The sequence below is a fragment of the Lampris incognitus genome, chromosome 11, assembly GCF_029633865.1.
Source record: "Lampris incognitus isolate fLamInc1 chromosome 11, fLamInc1.hap2, whole genome shotgun sequence".
Taxonomy (NCBI): domain Eukaryota; kingdom Metazoa; phylum Chordata; class Actinopteri; order Lampriformes; family Lampridae; genus Lampris; species Lampris incognitus.
The window spans coordinates 43,236,610-43,257,745 of NC_079221.1; the positions used below are offsets into that span (position 1 = coordinate 43,236,610).

General features: G+C 47.3%; 1 protein-coding gene across 1 annotated transcript in view; it reads right to left on the minus strand.

The window, feature by feature from the left end:
* Positions 1 to 21,136, minus strand: part of lrp1bb (low density lipoprotein receptor-related protein 1Bb) — a 303,986-nt gene that overhangs the window by 221,171 nt on the left and 61,679 nt on the right. The window contains exons 4-7 of the mRNA XM_056288933.1: positions 5,701 to 5,820; positions 4,991 to 5,119; positions 2,838 to 3,095; positions 1,509 to 1,671 (exon numbers count right to left, since the gene is read on the minus strand). Of these exons, the coding sequence (XP_056144908.1) occupies positions 1,509 to 1,671; positions 2,838 to 3,095; positions 4,991 to 5,119; positions 5,701 to 5,820 (670 nt within the window). The remainder of the gene's footprint in view (positions 1 to 1,508; positions 1,672 to 2,837; positions 3,096 to 4,990; positions 5,120 to 5,700; positions 5,821 to 21,136) is intronic.

Genomic DNA, 21,136 nt, shown 5'->3' on the forward strand with positions numbered 1-21,136 from the left:
GAAACACCAAGGGTGGTCTGACAGGACGTGGAAGCGGGAGGAAACAGTGAGGGTGGTCTGACAGGACGCGGAAGTGGGGCAGGCTAAGCTAACTGCTAGCCCATGCGGCCCGGCAGTTACTAGTCATCCTGGCTGGCGTTAGTTCACTTGGACAGTGATTTTATTTTTATTTTTTTGTTCAGTTTGGATAAATGTGTTAGTTTGGATATGTGTGTTCTTGTAGTTCTTGGATGGCTTTTTGTCTTTGTGTTGCACAACTGTGGGCTGGGAGAAACGACAAATAAAGCATTCCTGACTCCTGATTCTAAAAAGCTAGTTTTTTTTATTATTATTGTTATTGTTTTCCCACCAAAGAGGTAAACTAAACAAATACAAATCTCTCTGCCATTCTGCACCCAGCATTGTGTCCACATTCAATGTATTACTGTGATGTGTAAAAATAAATGAATAAAACAAATAGAGCATAATTCTAATCTCTGAAGCAAAATTATTCTTTGTCAATTGTAATCAACCACAACAGCGTCAAGTGAGGATGGGAGCATTATATTTCCCTGGCGTGATGAAGTCTAGTCAAGACACGGTGAAACACACTGTGGACGCACGGGTAACACACTTTCGGTTACGATGCTTGCCCTGGAAACGGTCCTCGCTCTTCTACGAGTTTCAGCTCTGATATACCGAGTATGTCAGAGAAAGGTGTCTCATTAAAAAAAAAAAAAAAACCCTGCTCTAATTCTATGCCGGCTGTCTGTCCTCGTAACCTCATGAATATAACGGCTCTGCCTCTCCTGCAGAGCTCCAGCTCGCTCACTGGGGACACGAGGACAGAGGGGCCTTTTAGCTGCTGATAGCCGAAATAATCGAGCAAGCTTTTGCTCTCTGGTAGAGCCGCTTTAACACCCCGTGGCGCGCACGCCGTTTAAAATCGCTCCGGGTTGTGTAACGTTTTCATTGTGCCGCATCATAACAGAATGTGCCTTAGAAAATGTTTCATGACACCTACATCCGCGAACACTTCTGCACCGCGTCAGCCTATGCAACTGTCTACTGTATTATTTTTTTTCTTTCCTGCAGCTGTAATCATTGGTGCACATCCCCCCCCCCCTTCACAGCGGCTCAGCTTCTTTGTTGGGCTCTGCAGAGACAAAAATCCTCAAATGAAATGTCCTGCAGGAGTGTTTGCTTCTGCGGGATGAAGGGTGAAATCAGTGCATACTAATGAAAGTCTAGACGGCTGGCGCTGTCTCGAGCTTTCCCGGCTTTCCACCAAACGACACCGTCGAAAGACCGAGTGGTGGGGTGGAGAAACCTTAAGAGTCTTTTCTTACTTGTTCACATCCTCGCAGACACATTGTTGGTTATAGTTTGGTTGAGTCAGGGCCAACTTCTCTGCTGTGACATGAAAATGGTTTTCAAAAAAATAAAAATGAGATGCATGAGCACAATGTAGCTACGTGTACGTTGCAGAGATCACATACAAAAAAAAAAAGAGACTGATGATGACTCACCCCATGAGAGGATCCACAGCTATTCCTTTAGGATTCACCAAGTCGAGGTGTAGGATAGTAACACACGTGTCCCCACCATAGTCACAGACAAATATCCTGTCACTGACTCGGTCTACAAAGTAGAAGTTGCCTGTCAGCCAGTCAACGGCCATATATTCAACATCTGCAGGGGAGGAAGGACAGCAGACGTTTAAGACTCATTTGAAATAACCAGTTGAAAAAAATAAAATCTATTACATGCAGCTGCTGGATGATACACACACACACAGTATATATAATGTGTGTGTGTGTGTGTATATAAATATACACATACACACACAGTATATATACAGTATATATATATATATATATACACATATACACACACACACACAAACAGTATATATAATGTGTGTGTGTGTGTATATATATATATATATATATATATATACACACATACACACACAGTATATATACAGTATATATAGTGTGTGCGTGTATATATACACACACACACAGTATATATACAGTATATATATATATATAAATATATATATACACACACACACAGTATATTATATACTGTATATATATATACTGAGAATGATATAGAAATTTTGTTCTAAACCTCTCAGGTATACTGTTGAATATATATATTGGGGGGGGGGGGTTTACCACTTTTCTCCCCAATTGTACTTGGCCAATTACCCTATTGTCCGAGGGGGGGGGCCGCAGACTACCAAATATCTCCTCTGATACATGTGGAGTCGCCAGCAGCTTCTTTTCCCCTGACAGTGAGGACTTTCGCCAGGGGGACGTAGCGTGTGGGAGGATCACGCTACCCTCCCCCCCCCCCAGTTCCCCCCCAAACAGGCACCCCGACCGACCAGAGGAGGCGCTAAGTGCAGCGACTGGGACACCAACCCACATCCAGCTTCCCACCCGCAGACACGGCCAATTGTGTCTGTAGGGGTGCCCGACCAAGCCGGAGGTAACACGGGGACTCGAACCGACGATCCCTGTGTTGGTAGGCAACAGAATAGACCGCCACACTACCTGGACGCCTATACAGATATATTCTGAGCATGATACAGAAGTTCTGTTCTAAACCTCTCAGGTATACTGCTGAGTATAGCCGATGGAGAAGGATGAATGCATCCAACCCTAATCCATTTCATGCCGCTGCATAATGAACCAAACCGGAAAGAAGCAACACAGTTAAAATGACAGCACAACAATGACAGCACAGAGGATCGGACAGAGACGGGCTGAGAGAAAGAGAGGGTGTGGAGAGGAGGCGGAGGGAGAAGTCAAACAAGAAACACTGGCAGCGAATGGCCAGTAACGCACTTTGCAAACTTTGCAGCATTTTCACTTCCTGTTCTTGTGTGAAGTCACGCAGATTTCTCATCTTAGCACAGCGAAGCTGCCCAGAGGACTCTGTAGATAAAACCCAGCATGTGGTGTTCTGGCTGTGCCAGAAATCCATTGCCAGGCTCCCGTTTGTATCCATTGACCTCAGGGGGTGCAGGCCTGATCCGTCCAGCTGAGAGCTGATAATATGATCTGTGCCTCCAATGAGAAGCACCGGAGGGCTGTCACCAGTCTCTGAAGCAAAGGGAAGCATTTGGAAGAGATTTTAGGACGGCCACACTGGAATACATCACACTGGAACAAGGTAAATTCATTTCAAGGTCTTAAAAAAACTACACTAGATCTCCTTAATTACATTAGCAACGATGTTTGATCAGCACAACAAAGTGAGTTGCATACATATAAGGACAAGTGGAGGACAAACAAAGGAGTGAGGTCCTTCCCTGCTGTGCGCTACTGCGGGATGGAGCAAAGAGCCTAGTAAAGCTGACATAACCTGCTTTATGGGCTTAATTGACCATGTACGTCCCCTGACATCCAGTTCATCCCCCCAAAAAAAACCTTATTTATCCTGAGCTCCCACACAAGTTCAGGTCAGGGGCCCGCTCTCCTAATATGGACAATAAATCAGGATGTCTGCTCACAAACCCACCTCTCTTATCCCTCTGAATCAACTTTTAGGAGCCAGCCATTTCTTTTTCCCCACACCGTCAGCGGGACGGGGCTTTGGCCAGGCTTTCCGAAGATCTCTGCCAGCTTTCAATCAAACTTAAACTCTGGTAACTCGCTTGCAGGAACAACAAAGTTTTGCCGAAGCGAACCACCGGACTCATTTAGCCTACTCCTCCTAACAAATACTTAGCAATAATAATTAGCAAATACTTAACGAGAACAAATACTTGGTAACTAGAACCTTCCTCGGGATGGTTTAATACAATGCACTGCAGAACCATTGTACCGGTTTGCACATGATAGGGAGGCTTTGGGTTACCAAAGCCTCCCTATCATGGAATATGGCCCACAATGCATTACTTCCCAATCAAAGACCTGACCAGAGGACTGAAATGGAAGGTGTGATTTCCTGACAGGTCCATGCATTACATAACAGGAGGGCATTTGCAAGCAAAAAAAGCTCATCTATCAGGGTAGCATGAAGTTAGAGATCCATGTGATATGTCAAGCGGGGGGGGGGGGTAATAACATTGTTCACTTTCGTGGGAGCCGAACGAGAAAAGCTTAAATCAAGATTAAATCCCAGGTAGACATTTTGTGCTGTGGAGTTTCGACTCGAATCTAACATTGAACACCTCAATGTGTTTTTCATACCCTCCCGCCCCCCCCCCCTCCCGTCCTCTGGCCTGCGAGAGCGCCGTTTGAAATTGATATTCACGAGCTCTCTCAACTAATGGTAACCCCATAGTTATCCCTGTGCATTAATTCCTCACCGCTAAATTAATATTAATGTGCATAAAGCATTGGGTTCAGTTAAGTTTATGGGTAATCATATTCAGTTTATTCCTGGTAGGACACCAGTCACATTGATTAAAAGCAGCGACGACGGCGTTCTCCCCAGCTAGGTGCGCCGCGCCGCGAGCTATTTTCAACCCCCCATATGTGCCATAGCTGCGGAGCCCCCCCCCCCCCCCCAAAAAAAAAATCTATTCCACGTCACGCTTCGATGAATGACACAAACCAGGCGCGGCAGAAGGTTAAACTTGTTTACTGGCTGATAGCGGACCACCGCAAAACATCACCTCCATTTGTTGTTTTATTATAAGTAGGCTATTTTAGTCATAGAGACAGATTTGTTTCCGGCGTCAGACGTTGGCATAAATCAAGGTGACGCCGGGCATTGTCTCCGCACAAAATACTCCAGACTGCTCCCACTTAAAAGCCTCACGCTCATTAATTTTATCATTATCCCAGCCTGACCACGTCTCCCCGCTCCCGCGCGGCTGATAGATGTGGTCACTGGTAAACCGCATTAATCTTACTCCACCAAATGAAGAGCAAGATAAACTATAACTTGGTTTTAAAAAAAAAAACCCTCCCCACGTATTAATAGAAAAGATGCATAGATGCATTGCTATGCAGATGATGCTGTCTTCTAATGCGAGCGTGCGCCTCACCTTGTTTGGCTTTGCAGGACGTCCTGTCAGGCTGCAGGATGTATCCCTCTGTGCAGCTGCATCTGTATGACCCGTAGGTGTTCATGCAGGTTTGGCTGCACGCGCCATACAAGGCACATTCATCATGATCTTATGGAGAAAGGAAGAGTCATTTATAACAAATTAGGTGTGCCCAAACATGACCCAAATACATAAAGTATACTTAATGTGGCTTCACTCTGGCACCTTGGAAATAATTACTTTTATAACCAATGAGTCTTTTTTTTTTTGAAGCCACAGTAAAACCAGCTACGCATATGTCTCCCTGAAACAGGGCAAAACCCTGAAAAGCCCCACCATCTTCTTTAATCACCTCCTCGGCGCGGTCAAATCCTTATGCGCTTATCTGCTTGGTGCAAGGCATATTCCGTGTCAAAAGCTGACAACTCGCCACTCGAGGCACCTCTGACCCCAGGAAAGTATTATATGGTAAGTTGCCCTTACCAGTTGTCAGGCACCAGGCTGATGCCGGGTCCAAAGGGTGGAGGTGGGAGAGGGGGGGTAGGGGTAGGGGACTGTGGAGCAAAAAAGGGGCCCTGGCTACGGACAGACAGGTCCACCTTCTGCCTGTTCCAACTTCAAGTCTGTCTGGGAGTGAGGGAGGGGGGCGGGGGACACACAGGGGGACCCTCCATGGGGCAGAAGCCTCTGCTCGAGCTGGTGATGCCTACCTCTGCAGCTCGTCCCATCCTCACCGACCTCGAAGCCATCAGCGCAGAAACAGAAGGTGCCGTTCCTCGTCATGACACAGCCGTATCGGCAGTGGAGCTCGTGGCATGCCGATAGGAGCTCTATAGGGGGGAGAGAGACAGAGAGAGACAAAGAAGGGGACAGAGAGAGAGAGAGCGAGACAGAGAGAGAGACAAAGAGAGAGAGCAAGAGAGAGAGAACGAGAGAGAGAGAGAGAGAGAGAGAGAGAGAGAGAGAGAGAGAGAGAGAGAGAGAGAGAGAGAGAGAAAGACAGAGAGGGACAGGGAGAGAGACAAAGAGAGAGAGAGAGAGAGACAGAGGGGGTGTGTGAGACAAAGACAGCGAGAGAGAGGGACAGAGAGAGAGTAAGAGAGAGAGAGAGAGAGAGAGAGAGAGAGAGCGAGAACGAGAGAGAGAGAGAGAGAGAGAGAGAGAGAGAGAGAGAGAGAGGGACAGAGAGAGAGAAAGAGAGAGAGCAAGAGAGAGAGAACAAGAGAGAGAGAGCAAGAGAGAGAGAGAGAGAGAGCAAGAGAGAGAGAGAGAGAGAGAGAGAGAGAGAGAGGACAAGAAAAAAGGGATGGCAAATTATTTTCTGATTTTCCCCCTCGTCCCCTTTTCCTTTTATTCCACCTCCCCCCCTCCGCTGGCACGGGGCCTTTTGACATGACTGGTTATCAGTCCTCCAGTTAAAACGCAGATCAATATCCTGGAGTGTGTGAAGTGCCGCACAGACACAGTGTCGGGGGGGGGGGGGGAACGCTTTTCATGTAACTGTTAACTGCAGACACTGTGAAGCTGGTTACACGCTTCAGCGAGTTCCAGCCAACACAGAAATGGAAGTGGCGGAGGGGACGGGGAATAGCGCTGAAAAGAAGAAAAAAAGAAGCGTAAGTTGGATGTGCGCAGAGTAAACATCCGCTGTGTCGCGTCTTGTTGAGAAGTTCAAATAACATTAAATCTCAGGTTGTTTATAGTTGAAGCCAACTGAACGCGGCCTTCCCAGCACTGAAGAAAGCATGGGGGGAGGGGGGGGGAGAAAGTAATTACTTTTTTTTTTTATTTTCTGCTGCCCATGTTGGAGCATAATGATTGTACCGAGCCGGCTCAACACAATCCCACAGTCTGCGCTGGAAACAACGGTTATTACGCGCGACACGTATAGACCACGCCATCGTCACCTGCCCGCGGCTATCAACATAATCGATATCAGCGTCGATTCCCCGGAGTCCGCGTTGGTTTGTCACTGCCTGTGACGCGTCTCTCCTGCGACACGTCCTCTGTGACGTCATCCTTCGGCCCGGCGAAGGAAACAGAAGGCCCGGCGAACGACGGCGTGCGCGCGTGACATCTCTCTTCCGGGAGGAGCAGCCGCGCGGAAAGAATCGGCCCTTGAAAAGGAGACGTTGCTTTAATTGCACAAAGCCAGATATGCCAGCCGAACATTAATTACTGTCAGCTGACGGCTCGGAGGATGAAGGCGCGCGCGCGGAAAGCAGCGGAGGAGACGTTTTGGAAACCGCCGCGAGACGCCGCAGCGGCGGCAGACCGGCTCGCTTTATGACAGCGTGCGTTTCACGTTCACATCGGAGCGTGGGCGGCACGCCGCCGAGAGCGGCTGTTGTTGTCATTTCTGAAGGCATATAAAAAAAAAGACAGTATTGTAATTCGGTCTCGGTTTTAAGTAGTTATTATCGAAATTTCATTAGCGTGGGCAAGCCTGACACTTTGAAAGACTCGCAGTCCAAAATGTTATCAAGTTGTCAGAGGCCCCTTTTTTCTCCATAACTGGATGCGTCTCTGCTGTTCGTTCCCTTGCGAGTTAAAAGGAGCTGAAGACTTTGAGGCGCTGTGGTTTGACAGCAGAATACTTCTGGCGGCGCTTGATCCCACGTTAGCTGAACGGCGGCGGAATGGTAGCAAGCTTGTGGAAATATCAGCAACTGTGGATAAATGGGGCACGCTATGGTTGGGAACGCAGAGGATAAAATAGACAAGCGCTACACTGGACACACACACACACACACAGTAGTGTAGCGTGCATGGATAAGTAGACACGTTGGTCCTTGACTAACGGGTCGGACCCTTTAGTCGACTGGTTAACGTTGTCGCTTGCGGTGCAGGAGATACGGGTTCGCGTCCCGGGTGTGGCGGTTCCCGGGCCGCCGCCCCCCCGAATTCGCTACATTGGTGTCAGAAGTGGGATGACGAGACCGTGAGGTCATCGGAAGCGCGTGTGCCTGTCCGCATGGGCTAGCAGTTAGCTTAGCCCGCCCCGCTTCCGCGTCCAGTCAGACCTCCCTCGGTGTTACCACCTCGGCTGCAGCTCCAAGCAAGGCCGCGCGTCACTGGGCCCACAAGGCACGGCGGACCAAGCACTCCCAGCCGATCCGGCGCCAGCTCCGCCATCTTCCATCCGTCCATTATCCAAACCGCTTAGCGGGGATGCTGGAGGCTATCCCAGCAGCCACTGGGCGGCAGGCGGGGAGACACCCTGGACAGGCGGGGACACACCCTGGATGGGCCGCCAGACCACCACAGGGCGGAGCGGAGTCGAAAACACGTCGAGCAAGCGGGACAGAAGCGCCCGCTGAGAGCCACCACCTCTACACCTGCTCTACCATCTAACGAAGGCCAAACTTAAACGCACACGTATACAAAGACACCGCATGAACGGTACTGGGTGAAGCCGCCGCCAACGTGAATTCGCGACGCCATCTTCCCACACCGGAAGCGGAAATTTAGACACAAGCCTCCCGGGGTTAAAAAGGGTAGAGGCTAGTTCCCATCGATGCAGAGAACGGAAATGGAGTAGAGAACGGTCAACTGAGCATGCGCGAAATGCCTCTACCATGCCTCCACACGCCCCGCGTAGCGTCCAGCCGCTAGGATTCTAGGAAGACCCACCCCTACTCTGCGTCTGATTAGCTAACTTTAACCCTAACCTTAACCTTAACCTACCCAAACAACGGAGGCAACAAGTACTTGCGCATGCTCAGTTGACCGTTCTCTGCATCGATGGGAACTAAACCACTAATAACACACATTAGCCCCGAGCTAACGGGTCTTACCCTTTAGCCGAGCGGTTAGTGATGTCGCCTTGCGGCGCGGTACACCCCGTATCGAATCCCGCACCGGGCAAGAACATAACCGGTTACACTATTCTCTACCGCTTAAAAAGCGAGGCAGGTGCAACAAGGCGTTATAGCGGTTAAGGCGGGACATGAATGCGTGTGTGTATCAACGGTAGATGAAAACAACAAAACTCATGCCTCACTTTTTGGCAGTGTTTTCAAAATCAAAAAAAGTGTATTTTTAGCCCCAAACCCGAAATTACTAGAAAACACGAGTGAAATCCACAGTCTATTCGTCGGCACTTGGAATAACAGTGAAATATCTTATTTTTTTGTGACATAACGCAGTGATGATGCACGCTGAGGTGCACAGCATGAAAAGATGACATCCAGGTAGCCCAGCACAGCTCTGACTGCAGCGCCTTCACCCCATTACTGCCGTGTACAGTGGTTGGCTGAGCAGCGGATGTGCAATGAAATAGCATGTTGATTCCGCTGAACAGAGACCTCCTTTAGATCAGTTCAGCGAGCCGTCTCCGAGACTTTGCAGCCCATTCTCTCTCTTCTCTCGTGGTTCTGTGTGTGGGCCCCAGGAGTGTTTCGGCGTTATCATTCATGGCTTGGTACAGTTAACTGGCACACTTCCCTGTTGAGTGGGAAGGCAGCATGCAAAGTAGGCTAGACGCTGGGCCTGGAGCTATTCAAAGATAATCCACATATCTGGTAACGGACACAAAATGATCAATTATCCCACAACATGGACGGACTGAGGGGGATTGTCTACCTATTAACAATGAGTCTGTCTCGGTAGCATTCCCATGCAGGGCACCATACTACCTGTATGATCATAAATCAGTAGCATATATACACACAAACATATGGTTTCCGGAAAAAAACCAACTATATATATATATATATATATATATATATATATATACATATACGTATATACATACTCACACACAGATAGATAGATAGATAGATAGATAGATAGATAGATAGATAGATAGATAGATAGATAGATAGATAGATAGATAGATAGATAGATAGATAGATAGATGCTTTGATGCGATGCTCCCCATGCGTATATTGATCACAATTTGTGCAAAATGCAATTGCATTGCGTGATCAAACGTGTTGAAATGCAGTGCGTTCACGTTAGTGTTTTCCAACATATGGGCACAGTTATGATGCCGCGAGTAAATGGAGAGAGAAAAAAAGAGACCTAATTGCTTTAATTTGAATTTTCACACATATTAAAATACAAACACAGTCATATTGGTTTTTACTGAGATTGAGTTTTCGTGCCACTTTGAAATCCAATCCAGACGTTTGAATGGGATCTATGCAGATATGCATTTCACTCCCCTGGCGCCATGACGCTGGCGCTGTAATAGTGACACATCCCAATGCAAAGCATGTCAATGAATTTCTCCCTATGTTTCACGGACGCATATTGCATTTCTCAAAAGGTGGTAGTTGTGTCTAAATTCGGTGTAATCAACAGTCTGGGGGTGGGGTGTTAGTCACGTCATCAATGAAAAACCAAATACAGTACACTGCTAGATAGACGTGAGGTGCGAAATTACATATGTGTGGAAAGAAATAGCGTGTAACAAATTCATTGCTTCAGCAAGTCGGGGAGGAGGTCTACGGTTCTGATAAGCGTTGTTAGGGTGGACAGGTGGTGGAGAGAAGAGGGCAAGTGGCTGCTGTTGTCACAGGTGAGGAATCCGGTGCGGCCTGCAAAAAGGCCTTGAGATCCACTCGAGATCGGGTTCAAAAAAAAAACACAAAAGCGAGTGCGCATGAGATTGCCAAACTATCCGAGGTGTCACTGTGCAGAAGCCCCACACGTTTGGAGGAACGCAATATGTGTTAGGCTGCCTAAGCTTGTGATATACTCTATATGCATACTCTGTACCCTTGGCCATGAATACTATGAGTTAGTCTCCTCACCCGTGACAGGAATCAGGAATCAGGTACATTTATTTGTCATTTCATTTCATGTATTTGCATACATGAAATGAAATATCACGCCAGCTCTCCCAGCCAGACACCCTCGACACACCTCCCCGCACTCCACACGACGACACCAACAACACAGCCAACGCCAGGCGAGGCCGCCGCCAGACCGCCCTCGGTGTTATCGGAACTGCCGGTCTGCATGGGCTAGCAGTTAGCGTAGCCTGCCCCGCTTCCGCATCCCGTCAGACCGCCCTCGGTTTTTCCTCTTTGGGCACAGCTTCGGACAAGGCTGCGGTCCCCGGGGCCCACAAGATGCAGCAGACCAAGCTCCCCTAGCCGATCCAGCACCAACTCTCCCAGCCATGAGACGAAGGCACAAACCCAGACGCAGATGTGGACAAATCCACTGCAATGGACGGCACTGGGTGAGGCCGCCGCAAATGTAAGTTTGCGCCGCCATCTTCCCACACCAGTACTGGGTGAGGCCGCCTCAAATCTTCCCACACCGGAAGTGGTGACGGCTAGCACTTGCCCCAGTCTCTCTGATTCCTGGACTGTGGTCAGACAGTTGATTACGCTGAATTTAGGCAAGCTTAACACGCAGCCTTTTGAGAAATGCAATATGCATCCTCCGAATGCAGAAACAGACTGATGTGCTTTGCATTTAGCTGCATCACCTTTACAGTGCAAGGGGAGTGAGTGTAATAGCTATGCAAAGGTTTAGATTGGATTTTAAAATGGTATGAACATCATGTTTCCTTTAGGGAAACACAACATTGCCATGTTTGTGTTTCGCTGTGTGTAAAAATCAAGAGTAAAACCACTTCAGCCATATTTTGCTTTTACTTGTGATGTCATACCGGGGTGTGCATGTTGGAACACAATCACCCGTGTCAACAGTTAAGTCAGATAAATTCAACTGGAAATTCCTCCATTTTTTCTAAACGGCCTTTACAGTTCAGGGTTCAAGTGGGGAAACCATGACATCTATGGGTGTGGACATGCCACTCCGCCTGACGGATGAAGACGTAATCAACCCTGTGCATAACGGTAGTCCACTGACTTCCGGTTTCTACTGCAGCGGGCATACCGGTTTCCTGTTTGTTGGCGTGCGCTATTGGCAATGGCGTATTTTTCGCGATGCCTGCGAGATTTACCACGGATAAATGTCAACGACGTTGTACATATCAAGTTGTACATATCAAGTTACGTCCACAATTATGAAGATGAGCGGACGGACGGACGGAATTGTGGACGTAACTTGACGTCGTGAAAAATACGCTATTATCAACGGCACATGCCGACAAACAGGAAACCGGTATGACTGCTGTAGCAGAAACCGGAAGTCAGTGGACTACAGTTATGCACAGGGTCGATTGTGGACATCTGTTCTGACGTCCTCAAACGTTTGACGCCTTCTGTGACATCACTCCTGACTCCTGAAGGCGACGCCCCCTCCTCCGGCTTGTGACTGGAACCGCCGAGGTAGTGACATCATTGCGGCAGTGCAAATGAAATGGCATACAGGTGGCGTTGCAGCCCACGACCCACCTACCCCCCTCCCGGGCCAGCAAGGCTGTTCCAGTTTAACATGCCGTGTATGTCCACTTTCACGCCTCTTCCAAACCATTCTTATTGCCGCTCCACAGCGTGTATATCTTGATCCTTAAAGCCGCCTTCCTGATCCTGTAAGTGTGTGTAAACTGCTGAGTCTTGACCCAGAGGGCTTGCTCTCTCCTGCTGCCCCGTGCGTCTATAGAGAGGGGCTGGTCTGGTCCCCCCCCCCCCATTGTACAAGTCTGTACATTCATCACTTTTTCCACTTTATACTTGTGACAGCATACTACTACCTGGATGACGGAGATGAATCTTCACAGACAAATCATATGTACAGACATACTCACAGACAAGAAAGTGAGTCTCAAATATTTCTCCAATGGTTTATATGTTTAATTAAATGAAACTGTATTCTTTCCCCCTTTTCTCCCCAACTGTACTTGGACAAATACCCTATTTTCTGAGCAGTCCCGGTCGCTGCTTCCCCCTCTACCGATCCAGGGAGGGCTGCAGACTACCACATGCTTCCTCCGATACACGTGGAGTCGCCAGCCGCTTCTTTTCACCTGACAGTGACGAGTTTCACCAGGGGAACGTAGCGCGTGGGAGGATCACGCTACCCCCCCCCACTGAACTGGCGCCCCCAACGACCAGGACACATACTCACATCCGGCTTCTCATCCGCAGACACAGCCACAGCCACAGCCAATTGTGTCTGTGGGGACCCCCAACCAAGCCGGAGGTAACGCGGGGACTCGAACAGGCGATCCCCGTGTTGGTAGGCAACGGAATAGACCGCTATGCTACCCGGACGCCCATGAAGTTGTATTTCTTCACAAACTGTTCCATACAGTTCCATACATGGGAAGGGGGGGGGGTATCTAAGGCTCTAAGGCCCAATTCATTGTGGGTTTAGCCCCCCCCCCAAAAAAATCAATATTTCATGACCTGGACAAACCCAATGCTTTGCCGTCATCATGTTGGTTATCCGCAGCTCACGTTGCAGCAGTCAAATGATAAAGGGATGTAGAGAGAAGAGCCAAGCGGTATCTGTACTGTATTCAACAGCAGCACGCCCAGTCCAAGTTGCTCGCATAAAATATTTCAACAAGATTTTTTTTTTCTGGAACTATGTGCAATTAAGTCAAAATCTGCCTTCATTTCTGCTAGTTTGTTACTTGCACCCATTGAAAAAAAACACTTAATTTGGCATATCTAAAGTTACAAGAGGGTTTTTTTTATTGTTCTTTTTCAAGTAAGGAGTATGGCGGTCCTCTGAGCTAGCTAGTGTTTATTAGCAACATTTCTCAGATGCCAAGGTTATGAACTCATGGCAGCTCCTCCAGAACTTTCCCGGACCTGCCCCATGAGGTCCGCAGATGGCAGGCTGTACGTAGTGAGGGTGGTGCTGTTCCCTCCCCCACACCAACAGGAAGCGCTCCAGCACGAGAGAGAGAGGTGCTGAGTTTAGACTAACAGTCCACCCCCACCCGGCCTAATTATTGCCTCTCTTTACGGATGCCCATGGCCTTTGTCTCTGGATAGCCCGCCTTTAACAAGTCCCTGTGTAGTGGAGGCCTCTAATTAATGGGGAGCCAAATTAAGATGCTGATCCAACACAGGAGATGGGCATAAAGCCGGCTGAAACAAAAGGATGAAATGGATTTGCTGCCCCCCCCCCAAATTAGCGGCTCAGCCCGCCCCTGCGGGCCCCCCGTCAGTGAGGTGGATATTCTTGACACCGAGATTGAATCGGGACATTAATGTTATTCATATCTCCCGGAGGGGGGGGCGGAGCTTCGAACGTTCGAGCTCTTCAGACGCACGCGTCGGGCAATGTTTGCGTAGGGCGTGCAATGATTGCGACGACACAATGTATCGAAAGGGGTTTTAAGAAGTCATCCGAGGAGCTTAAAGCGTGTCAGCGTTGACGTGACACAGAACTGTCTCGCGCGGTCTAGAAGGTAAAAAAAACAAAAAAAAACTTCCGGAGAAATTGAGAGATACACGCGCATATAACGAGTCGTTTTTTTTGGGGGGTGGGGGGGTGGGATGTAATCCCGCGGCTCAAAACTGGGGCTAAAATGTGACAGTTAAATGTTGTTAATCCCTCAAAGCGCCATTATTTTTATTTTTTTCCCCCAGAGAGCTGCGAGAACTGGTGCGCCGCCAAGCTTCTGACGTGCCCTTAAATATGGGAGGAAACATCACGGGTGTGAGCGCCGAAATCTTCCGGGCGAACAATGAAATTTTAATTCCAACCACTTGCGAGGGAGAAAATCCCCTGTAATAGGATTTGATGACACCAGATTGTTTCCCCGTATTAGGGGAGTGGGGGGTGGGGGGGGGAGTAACGATATGAGTGACAATATCTTGTCAGGCCGCGCGGCACAACAAAGTGAGACGCATGAAATATTGAGTTGCGCCGCGCGCGCGCGCGCCGGCTCCCGGGCAGCCAACCAGAACCCGCCGTCGCCGGGATGACGAGGCCCTGAAGTTTGTCTGTCTGGAGATTCAACCTAAAACATCCCCCCCTCCCCTCCCCTCCCCCTTTTTCTCCCCAACCGTATCCGGCCAAGCTGTCCCGCTCGCTGCTCCACCCCCCCCCCCTCTCTGCCGATCCGGGGAAGGCTGCAGACTACCGCGCGCCTCTTCCCATACACGTGGAGTCGCCAGCCGCTTCTTTTCACCTGACGGTGAGGAGTTTCACCAGGAGGGGGACGTAGCGCGCGGGAGGATCACGCTACCCCCCCCCAGCCCCCCTCCCCCCGAGGAGGCGGTAGTGCAGCGACCAGGACACATACGGGTTCCCCACCCGTGTCTGCAGGGACGCCCGACCATGCAAGCCGGGGGTAATAGCACGAGCCGGGATCCCCGTGTTGGTACACCTAAAACTCTTTGTTTATAGACAGGACACTTGGAGAGCGGTCCGGGGGGGGCGGGGGGGCGGGGAGGACCTCCGAAGCTCGTAAACCCCCCCTCCGCGTGCGTTAACCTCAAACCCTATCAAAATGTTTGGCATTACGAGCGCGTCCATGCCGATCTAATAAAGCGGCCTTCCGTCCATTCTGTTGTAACACGGGGGGGGGGGGGAGGGGGAGGAGGAGGGGGAGGCGGCGGCGCACACTCGCTGTAACTGCTGCGTCCGTGAGAGGGGCATGAATCCAATAAAAATGCTAATAGATTACACAACATACAAGGTTAGTCAGCGGCACTTGCAACCGGCGGAGGAACGGCAGAAACTAAACACACTCACGCACGCGCGCGCGCGCACGCACGCACGCGCAAGGGGGGAAACTGTGAGTTGCACACACCGGGGACGGGGCAGTATCACAGGCACCCTCGCCCTGGAGAAAGTGTTTGTTTGCTGGTTTGACTGTGGTAATGAAAAGTTAATCAAGTGAGATAATTGGGTGTTGTTCAGAGATGCAGGGTGGGAGAGAAGAAGCGTGTCTGACGCTGTCTCATCGTCGCTCTTATGCAGCAGCTCTATCTGGTACAGGGGGGGGGATGAGGGAGAATATAGAAAATGTATATTTGTATTATTATCTAGACAGTGTCGGGGCCCATTTCTTCATCTAGTACAACAAGATTAAGGGCTAGTCGGTATTGTGTGCCCGGAGAAATGAACAGCTGAAATGGAACTTCATTTCATTCATCCAGTCATTATCCATCCATCCATCCATCCATCCACCCATCCATTATCCAAACCTGCTCTCAGGGTCACAGGGATGCTGGAGCCTATCCCAGCAGTCACTGGGCGGCAGGCGGGGAGACACCCTGGACAGGCCATCACAGGGCCAGCACACACACACACACCAAAATAATTTAAATGCTATTTGACAATATACCATAATTAGCATCTGAAAGTTTAGCCAATGTAAAATTAAATTTAAACCCATTTTACAACTTAACACTTAAAGTGGACAATAAGCGCTGATAAGCTCACAAGATTTCATCTCTGTAAGTCAAAAACTGAAAATTAAACTACGAAATAAGGGCGTCCGGGTGGCGTGGCGGTCTATTCCGTTGCCTACCAACACAGGGGTCGCCGGTTCGAATCCCCGTGTTACTCCTGGCTTGGTCGGGCATCCCTACAGACACAATTGGCCGATAGTAGAACCACTTTAAAAGGCATTCTGTGAATCTGTCTTTATGATGGCATGAATACATTGTTCATTAATAAGACTTTTCCAAAAAGTAAAATTTCCGTTTAGCATCTACGATACTGACATGAAAATCAATAAACACGGAAACATCCCTACCCGCAGTGAAGTATTTAGTAATTAAAAATAACTTTACACAAACATGAACTACAGACAGTTATGACATTGCTCACTTCATTTCACTTGCTGCAGATGAGAAGAGTTTATGGTAACACTTAATAATAACTGCACAAATGAAGCATTAGTTAAGTATTGGTAACTACTGAATTCATCATTTGTGAAGCATTTGTAAAGCAAGACATGCACCAGTGGTTAGTGAGTGTGTTAATAGATGTTTTATAAATACTCATTAATACTGCAATTCATGCACAAATGTACATCTAAATAGTTTGTTAATCATGTACTTACACTTTCTATTTGGACCGTTTTGTGAGTCTCAAGGTACTGCTGGCCTTTCAATCTCATATGTAAATGCTTTGTAAGGCATAGATAGTCCTCCCTTTAGATGAAGTTATACAAAATACTTAACTAAGAACTAATAATTACCTGAATTATTCATTAATTGCAGTATTAATAAGTATTTATAAACATCTTGTAGCGCCGCATTATGTAATAACGCCGCATTCTGTAATAATGTAATAAATTTTCACATCATTATGTAATAACGCCACGTTTTTTTCAAATCAAGACATAAATTTTGGTGGTTTATTACATAATGCACCAAATTATTACATTTTCTTCATAAAAAAGTGTAACATCCGCATTTTGTATAACAACTTATTACAAAATGCGGATGTTACACTTTTTTATGAAGAAAATTTAATAATCTGGTGCATTATGTAATAAACCACAAAAATGTATGTCTTGATTTGAAAAAAACGTGGCGTTATTACATAATGATGTGAAAATGTATTACATTATTACATAATGCGGCGCTACACATCTATTAACACACTAACCATTGGTGCATGTCTCGCTTTACAAACGCTTTACAAACGCTTTACAAATGCTTTACAACACTTTACAAACGCTTTACAAACGCTTTACAAACGTTTTACAAATGCTTTACAAACACTTTACAAACGCTTTACAAACGCTTTACAAACGCTTTACAAACGCTTTACAAACACTTAACAAACGCTTTACAAACGCTTTACAAACGCTTTACAAACGCTTTACAAACGCTTTACAAATGCTTTACAAACGCCTTACAAACGCTTTACAAACGCTTTACAAACGTTTTACAAATGCTTTACAAACACTTTACAAACGCTTTACAAACGCTTTACAAATGCTTTACAAACGCTTTACAAACGCTTTACAAACGTTTTACAAATGCTTTACAAACACTTTACAAACGCTTTACAAACGCTTTACAAACACTTTACAAACGCTTTACAAATGCTTTACAAACGCTTTACAAACGCTTTACAAACGCTTTACAAACGCCTTACACACGCTTTACAAACGCTTTACAAATGCTTTACAAACGCTTTACAAACGTTTTACAAATGCTTTACAAACGCTTTAAAAACGCTTTACAAACGCTTTACAATTGCTTTACAAACGCTTTACAAACGCTTTACAAACGCTTTACAAACGCCTTACACACGCTTTACACATGATGAATTCAGTAGTTACTAATACTTAACTAACTCGTGTAGTTATTATAAAGTGTTACCGAGTTTATGTTACTTTTCTGTCACTACTGTAGGGCGTCTTCCCACTAAGCCCACATGGTCTAAAACCTTAAATAGCCTGCACAGGGAGCTGTATGGTTTCTGCAGAGGCAAAGCCACTTGGGACAGGCGTGCATAAACGGCCCCACGTGACAGGGAAGCGTCCATATTCCTTAGAACCAAACACCTGAGAGCTTGTCAGAGTAGAAGCAGGTACGCCTTACCGTGGTAATATTTTCTGACGTTCACAGCATTACACTGTCTTACACTCCTCTGCCATTGTGAGATTGCCACGGGTTGACAACGGAAGTCTAATCAAACCCGGGGACACACAATGGTAATCACGTTTGCTCGCCTCTTCGCATTTTATGGCACCGTTTTGTTGCGTCTGGTTCCTTTTGTCTCTCAGAACGATCCCTCATCAATGTCACCGTTGTCATTTGTTTTCCTTTTTTTCTTTTTTTTTTTGACGGATCAGAGCCAATATGGCTTCTGCTAAGATGTCTGCTTCTCAAACGGCTATAATGGCCGAGAATCACACGCTTTCAGCCAGCGACAGGACGCAGACAACTTAAAGCAGCGAGATTAGGCCGCTTTAAAATTGGTTTTGAGGATCACCACTTTCATTCCATCAACATGTCTCTCCAAGTCTAAATCAGAGATAATTGCATTTCCATGTGTGTTAGTGAACACACCGTGGTCTGTTAAAACCTCACACGACGGCTGCCTCAGAAGTACCCGGGGCTAATATTAATGATGTTCTCCAGGATTAGCTTTAAATTTAAGGGAGGCTTAATTAAAAACAAATCATTTTCAGCCTTTGAATATTGTTGAGCTACCTTGGCGTGATTTGTGTGTGTGTGTGTGTGTTTGTGAAATAAATAACTTGGACTTTTCCTGCTCCACACTTTACGGCTAACCAGTAGCAGGCTGTGGGGCCTTGCACTGGGCATTCAATGGACAGATTGATGACCACCCCCCCCCCCCACACACACACACACAAAGCACACACAAAGCACACTCATCGCCAGCAACTCGTTGCCTCAAGCCCCATTAAAATCAAAAACAATATGCAAGATAAGTCATTAATTCCACATAAAAGTAAAAGCGTTACAAAATTACCACCGGCTCATCAAGCTGAACATGGTTCGTTCTCCAACTAAGACAAATGCATTAGCAAAACTGGCCTTCCCATGGCCTAGACATCCGCTCATGTTGCTCAATAATCAGCCAACAATAAAGGAACATTTTTTGGAAAGATAGCAGTTAGGCCATATATCTCACAGAAGCAAATTCGGGCATTGTTAACAACAATGTTAATCAATGCAACTCTATAGATAATGAATACAGCAGGACTCACCAGTCACCAGTCATGAAACTTTACCTTCGGCTTAGGTACAGTGCATCGCGAAGCCCTCGCCTGCCTGTGTGGGCCGTTCGAGCTCATGTCTTGGTTTCTCCCTTTTAGAAATTTCTTATTTCCCATGGCACCGTGCAACCGCCGCCGTGGGCTACGCGTCACCAATTGTGGTCACTCACTCATGGATGACCTGAGAGGGCGAGTTAGTAGGAGCGTTTAGGAGGACGTGCCTGCAAACTCGCATCAGGTGCTCTGTGGGTCTGGATGGTTTCGTGCTTGTTATCTTGAAAATGGGATCTGAAGCAAATCAGCCACGATGTCGATTTCTTCATCAACCGCCATTCTTCCCAACAGTCGCAGGCTACAGTGCATCACATGTCCCACGGCACGAGGAAATACCTACGCTTATTGGTTGACATGAAGACATCACCTGGGGCCTTCTAGCAGGGCCTAGGGGTGTCCCAGTCATCACAAATCACATTTTGATTGGTTAGTATTGTTTTCCCTCTGTATTTATGTCAAGAAAGTGTTCTATGAGCAGAGCCTGCAACCAAGGACACAGCAGGCCCAGTATGAAGAAGCACAGGCAGGGACACCAAGTTCCAGCTCCAGATAGGGGGTTAATGGTTATGATAGTACCCGAAATCGAGCCGAAAAGATTTTTAAAAATCAAATAAATAATTTGAATTACTTATCATGAATTGGTTTGACAATAACATTATAATTGCTAATTTGTAACAGTTCGTCAACTAAAAATTACACCTCTCAAAAACTGTAGGGCCTGCAGAGAAGGCCCCGAAGGCCCTGACGGACCTCCTCTGCTGCTAACAAATGAGGTGTTCCTGAAGTAAATGCCATGATATCACAAGCTATTTATCTTAATCATATCATTAATGATGAATTTAATGCTTTGGGCTGAGCTTGGTTAGGGGTGAATATACCAGAGTACTTCCTAATGAGCTATTTAAATGTCAATACGAGGAAAAGATTTCATGCACTGTACTAAGAGTTCAGTCTTCGTCGATGCAGCATTTCCCCATACATAAACTATTCTGTGGCAGTGCACCATACCGTCAGCACTACCTGCTGCAGAGAGAAATTTGGATAACATTAAAAAGTGTTTTCATAGGCTATTCTTCAGATCAAAAGCTTCACCCTTGCACATTTTTCTTCCGCCGGCTGCCCTCTGCCAAGCACAATTACGATGTGGGAAACCGTGAGCTGCTTGCGGTGAAACTCACATTTGGTAGAATGGAGACACTGGCTGGAGGGGGCTGAGCATCCCTTCATTGTTTGAACCGAACATAAAAACCTGTCTTACGATCAGGCCGGCAAACGCCTAAGCTCCCGTCAAGCCCGGTGGATGATGTTCTTTGGGCGGTTCAGTTTCACCCTTACATGCCGCCTAGGCTCCAGAAACCCCAAATCTGATGCCCTCTCCCGCCAACATGTCCCCACCGAGGCTCCTACCAACCCAGGTATCATCTTTCCCTTGTCCTGTGTGATGGCCGTGGTTACTTGGGAGATAGAGTCCCTTGTGAAACAGGTGCAGCGAAACCAACCGGACCTAGGCACTGGCCCCCCCTCGTCGTCTCTTTGTACCAGAGTCTGTCCAT